We start from the raw sequence: 5,838 nt of genomic DNA, 5'->3' as shown, positions 1-5,838 counted from the left end.
GCCTGCAGGCCCCGTTCGGACTGCGCTCGCATCACTGCCTGCCGTCCTCTCATCCTCGCCAGAGCCCGGCCTCTCGCGCGCCTGCGCCCTGGGCCGGCTCCTCCTCCACCCCAGCCGGCGCCCCTCCCCGCGGCCGGATGTGCCGCGCCGCCTCCGCGCCGCACCGTCCGGCTCCCCGCTCGCCCGCTGCCGGCTCCTATTGTGGCCGACTGCCCACACGGGGATGGGCAAAGAAAAGAGGAGAGCCATGTAAAAAGAAAAGAGTCAAGGGCTGTGTGCCCAGCTGCCCAGCCGGCTGGCTGTGAAAAAAATGGAGGGTCCGGCTCGCCGCGTGGAGCCGGACAGAAAGAGAAGAGAAGGTCGGCTGCCCGAGAGTCGGCTGAAAAAAAAAGAAAGGGCCGAGTGCCCAATCCGGCTGAGAAGTGGCCGAGTGCAAAAAAAAGAGCACCGCGTCCGGCTGAGAAAGTGGTCGGGTGCTGAGAAAAAAAAAATGTGTGTGTGCATCCGGCTGCCCAGAGCCGGGTGAAGAAAAGGCCGGGTGCCCACGGCCGACTGGCAGAGAAAGAAAAAAGAGAAAAGGAGGATCCGACTTTGCAGACTGCAGTCCAGCCGACTGCTCCGGTCAACAGCCCGCATTGCCGCTGGACCGGCTGGTTCTTCTGCCCGCTTCACTGCCTGGCCGACCGACGAGTCGGTCCGTCCGGGCACAGCCGACTGAAGAGAAAGAGAAGAAGACAAAGTAGTTGCCGGGAGATCCGGCCCGACTACTCAGTAGTCGGCCCGAATCTCGGGGGTTACACCCAGTGGGTGCGCTGATGCGCCCCCACGAAGAGAGAAGACAAAGTAGTTGCCGGGAGATCCGGCCCGACTACTCAGTAGTCGGCCCGAATCTCGGGGGCTACACCCAGCGGGTGCGCTGACGTGCCCCCGCGAAGAGAGAAGACAAAGTAGTCGCCGAGAGATTCGACCCGACTGCTCAGCAGTCGGCCCGAATCTCAGGGGCTACACCCAGCGGGTGCGCTGGCGCGCCCCCGTGAAGATTGCAGACAAGAGAAGAGTATTGTCCGGCTGCCAGCAGCCGGCAGAAGAGAAAAACAAGAATAAGGGCGTTGCAAGACGCCTCGCCGCCTGGCCGGTCGAGCCTGATCGGCCGGGACCCCGCTTCGAGCGCCGGGGGCTCGAAGGCCACACCCAGCGGGTGCACCGGCGCGCTCCATGAGCGCCGAGTCACGCCGGCTGTCTTCGACGACCGCGGCTACACGAAAATCAATGTGAGCTCCTCACCCGCATATTTTTGCATCGCGAAAGCACGGATAACCTCGAGCGATGCTCGAGGGCTATCTTCGCATTTTATTACAGTTGCATCACTGTTCGCCCCGGCACCAGCCAGAGTTGGCCCGGGGGCTGGCCGCTTGGCCTGAGACGTTACTTCCCGCAGACGGCTTAGTAGCGTGTGCAGTACCAAATGCCCACCTCTCAGCCACAGACCGCAGAGCGGCTGTCCGGCTAGCAAGAGCAAAAGCTGGAGGTCACCCCACGCGAAAAAACGTCCAGAAAGAGAAACGCTTCGGGCGACCCGACCGTTTCCTTTATGAGTATCTGCTCGGTTAAATCCGCTCTCAGAGTCTGAGTACTGTACACTCCACTTCACGGCCCACTCTCAGCCACAGACCGTAGAGCGGCTGTCCCGCGAGCGAGAGCACAAGCCAAAAAACGGAGGGAACACGAAAAAGATTAAGGGGGCTCGGACGAAACCGAGTCGGCACCCTCCGCATAAAACTTGCAATGCTAAAAGCAATCATTTGATATATCTGCGTGGACTAACTTTGTCTTTTTTATGATCATTTTCATGAATACTCGCCAAAAAAACCTTCGCCCAACTTTGCCAAGTTGCCCGGAGGCTTGGGGGCTACTGTCGGAGTTATTGGCGACGGGTATCCCGAAGACGGCAAGACGATATTTCAAGACATCGGGGCTAGCAAAGCCCCTCAGTCCAACTATCCGGCCGGCTGCTGGCTGCTGACTGCTCCACCAGGCCGACTGCTGGCTGCCGACTGCTCCACCAGGCCGACTGCTGGCTGTCGACTGCTGGCTGCCGACTTCCCGCCCAGGCTGACTGCTGGCTGCCGACTGCTCCACCAGGCCGACTGCTGGCTGCCGACTTCCCGGCCGCTCAGGTCGACTGCTGGCTGCTGACTGCTCCACCAGGCCGACTGCTGGCTGCCGACTTCCCGGCCGCCCAGGCCAACTGCTGGCTGCCGACTTCCCGACCGCCCAAGCCGACTGGTGGCTGCTGACTGCTCCACCAGGCCGGCTGCTGGCTGCCGACTTCCCGGCCGCCCCTGCCGACTGCCGGCTGCCGACTGCGCCTACCAGCCGGCTGCCGACTGCAGCCCGACCCGACACCGACAAGACATCGACGGGACAACCGTACCCCGACGCCATCATGTACAGTGACACTTGTCCCTGGGCACTATTTATGAAGTGACCCAGGGGACAAGTGTGACATCCCACCATGTCACTATCTAGCTAGCTACCATACCTACATAGCTTACTTCCTAAGCTACCCCCACACTATATAAGACACACATCCATCCATCCAAGGGATGGACACCCATGGACTCTCACACACAGGTGTGCACACATGCTCACGGCCACAAGGCTCCCTGGACACACACTCACGCATGCATAGCCAGCAAGCTAGCTAGCACACACAGACATCCATTCATCCATCCACCCATAGTTAAGCACATACTTATGCTCATATGCATATACAAGGCCAGATGCCAGATGCCTATGGCACTGACCTTAGATACAGCTCCAGGAGCACTTTGTACCAGATATATCAGATATAGTCAGACATGCAGGAGTAGGGGTGTTATCTCTCCGGAGAGCCCCGAACCTGGGTAAACTAGCGCGTGCTACTCGCATACCCGTCTCTGGATATTCCGGCAACAGTCTTGCCCTCACACGAAGCCACCTTGTGGCATATGTCGTCTTGCAACACCCCCCGTGAGAATACCACGACATAGCCACAACAGGCTCTTTTAAAAGTTTCAACCTAAGACCGGCGAGATGACGATGGCGAGCAGGGGTGCACCGAGCCCTGCGAAGGAGCAAGACAATTTTTGCCATGACCGGGCACATAAAATGTTACAACTGAGCGGGGCAACTGTGATGACGAGGACATCAATGGGTGTTGCAACCGATGAGCTGCAACCAACCAAATGAGGGCGATGAGCGCATCCGGCAGTGCGGGCGGTGGAGGGAGGGCGTCCAGGCAAGGGGAGGTGGTCGGTGACCGAGAGGACATGCAGGCAATGGGGGCAGCGCCCGCGCTATACGTGCAGGCTTGACTCACGCAGACCGTACGGTCAAAGGGAGGTCCAAGCTGACGTACACGTGGCAACCTACCGAAATTTAGGCCAATCAACCGACGCCTAGTGTGACCTTAAGTTTTTCTTTTTGACAGAAATGCCTTCATGGCTAGATTTATTAAAATCAAATAACACTTGCATTTGTCTGCTAAAAAATTTAGCAATAAAATTGGGGGTTCTTCGAACCACAAAGTCGGAGGGTGAGAACGCCCCCACTAAGCTAGCTCATGCGCTATCATGTTAGACTCTATTACAAAACTGAATAGTAACCATCCCAAAATCCGCCAATTCCTTAGGACAATCATCTACTAGTATTGGAGCCGCCACCATAGAATGGCCTTCATTAAGCCTTAATGTTTTCACCACAACTAAATTACCCATTTGAACCAGCAGGTTATTGCAACCAATTCTTTAAGCTGGTTTCAAACCCTCTCGAAGAGAAGCAGCTTTAGCAGACACCACATGAGCAACATGTTCCAAGACTGCTGTAGCGGCACCAATGAAGCCACGCTGGTGGTCACGAAGAACTGCACCGCAAGAACCAGAGTGGTCTTCTTCCGGAAAGGCCTCTACCCCAATTGTTCACTCGTGGTACGTGAATCGCAGGAATCACTAATTAGCGACGGTAGAATCGATCAGCCTAGGTGTTGCGTGATTAGCCTAAACGAGAATACCCTTTTTAAAGTTGCTTTGAGATGCGCATATTTTTTTAGGAGGGGCGCACCGAAGCACAACTCATTCTGATCTGAATGACTGAATCAGATGCAAGGTGGAAGGAGCAGATGAGTTTCTCCTGAAACCAGTGAGGCTAACAGACATGACCAACATGAGCAAAGCTGAAGTTCACAACCTGAAAATCACACGCAAATAGCACCACCAACATGAACAACACTGGCAACGCAACAGCAGCAGTGACAACCCCACAATCACATTTGAGCGACTATCCACGACACATTTCAGTTTTCAAAGACATGCGGTGACCACGGAAACAAACTTGTGCCAGACTTTCTAAGAAACATCTGAAACTGACTACCAGATAGCTTAGGATGGGGAACAGTTTTCTAACTACATTGCCGCGAGGCCTAACAGAAGACAACACGGTAGGCTAGTACGTTGGCCTACAGCAACCTTCATCCCATGGAAACCAAACGGATCCATCAGAAGATACATCTGTATGTCACATGGTCAACGGTGAGCTCGCTGTCATATGTGAATTTCACCACGGTTCCCTTGCCAAGGCCATAGTAGCGAGCAACTTCATCGGTCTCTAGCATGCGAGGCAACTGAAAGATACAAACAACAGTTTTAGCAAAGTGGTGTACATGTGGTTTATGACAAAATGAGGCATCAATATATACTAAAATAGAATCCAAGCGAACAGTAAGTGTGGTTTGGCATTTGAGGCATGTCAAGACTCAAGAAGAAAAAACGCAGTACTACCCCGCAATGACTATTAAGCATATCATGGGCAGATAAGTACTCCCTCCCTTCCAAATTATAAAGATGTTCTAACTTCTTTCTGAATCAGATGTATATAGACGCATTTTAGTGTGTCTGTCGAAAACGTCTTATAATAGTGAAAGGAGGTGATACATTTTGAATTTAAGATTTTGTTTACCAGCTTGTAAGGAGCTTGCAGTGTAACTGAAAACAACACGTGGATAGGTGAGGAGAATTTTACATTGCAATTACAAAAGTTCTCTTGTCATTTCTAGTGAAAGGTTGGAATACTAAACACCCCAATTCTTTTAAAAAATAATCAGAAAATAGTAACCGGAAGGATCATTTGTTTTAACACCATCAATTTTTGGCTCGAGGAAAACTGTAAAATGCTATCTCCAGAACAGGTGTTGTCTTAAAGCTAGTGATCTTTCTCATCCGGCAAAAAAAGGAGAAGAAAGAAACTCCATGATCTGGAGTCAAATATTTCAATGAAATAATAACATATTTTTACTGTACTTCCACTTTAAATGTGCTTGGCTCGTAAGTTGATCATAGTAAATAAATCACACATATTCCCCACAAAAGCATTCACTGGATAGTTACCACAATTGTGAATACATATCTTTTAGAACACTATCATATAGTTCATACTAGAAATCAGTAACAAATTTTACAGTACTATCAGCAAATTATAGACAGACATACCTGTGAATCCACCACATTGTACTCCTTCAGGAGCTTCGCTTTTTCTTCTGCAGTCAGCACTTCATGCTTGGGCTTCAGGACATGCTTAGTAATGTTCACCAGTAACTCTGTGATCTACCATAGGAGAGCAGAGCACATCAGTTCGCAAATGTAAACCGTAGAATGTTAATTGCTAGCATATTGTGTAAAACAGTAAAACATCAACCATACACCACTTAAGTCACCAAACTATATGCATACAGATTTGAGATTAAGAGCATAACTAGCAGAAACATACTCCACAGGGCCGGCTCTGGGCTTAGGCGGGAGGGGC

At 52.0% G+C, this 5,838-nt stretch overlaps 1 protein-coding gene across 1 annotated transcript in view; it reads right to left on the bottom strand.

Annotated features, from left to right (window-relative positions):
• Positions 1–4,214: 4,214 nt before the first annotated feature.
• Positions 4,215–5,838, bottom strand: part of LOC119295623 (DNA-directed RNA polymerase V subunit 5A-like) — a 4,049-nt gene continuing 2,425 nt past the window's right edge. Inside the window, exons 3-4 of the mRNA XM_037574061.1 lie at positions 5,526–5,639; positions 4,215–4,660 (exon numbers count right to left, since the gene is read on the bottom strand). Of these exons, the coding sequence (XP_037429958.1) occupies positions 4,535–4,660; positions 5,526–5,639 (240 nt within the window). The 3' untranslated portion in view covers positions 4,215–4,534. The remainder of the gene's footprint in view (positions 4,661–5,525; positions 5,640–5,838) is intronic.

Source organism: Triticum dicoccoides, chromosome 4B (genome assembly GCF_002162155.2).
Source record: "Triticum dicoccoides isolate Atlit2015 ecotype Zavitan chromosome 4B, WEW_v2.0, whole genome shotgun sequence".
Taxonomy (NCBI): Eukaryota; Viridiplantae; Streptophyta; class Magnoliopsida; order Poales; family Poaceae; genus Triticum; species Triticum dicoccoides.
Note: the sequence above shows the minus strand (reverse complement) of the source record. Positions and strands in the feature narration are given on the sequence as shown.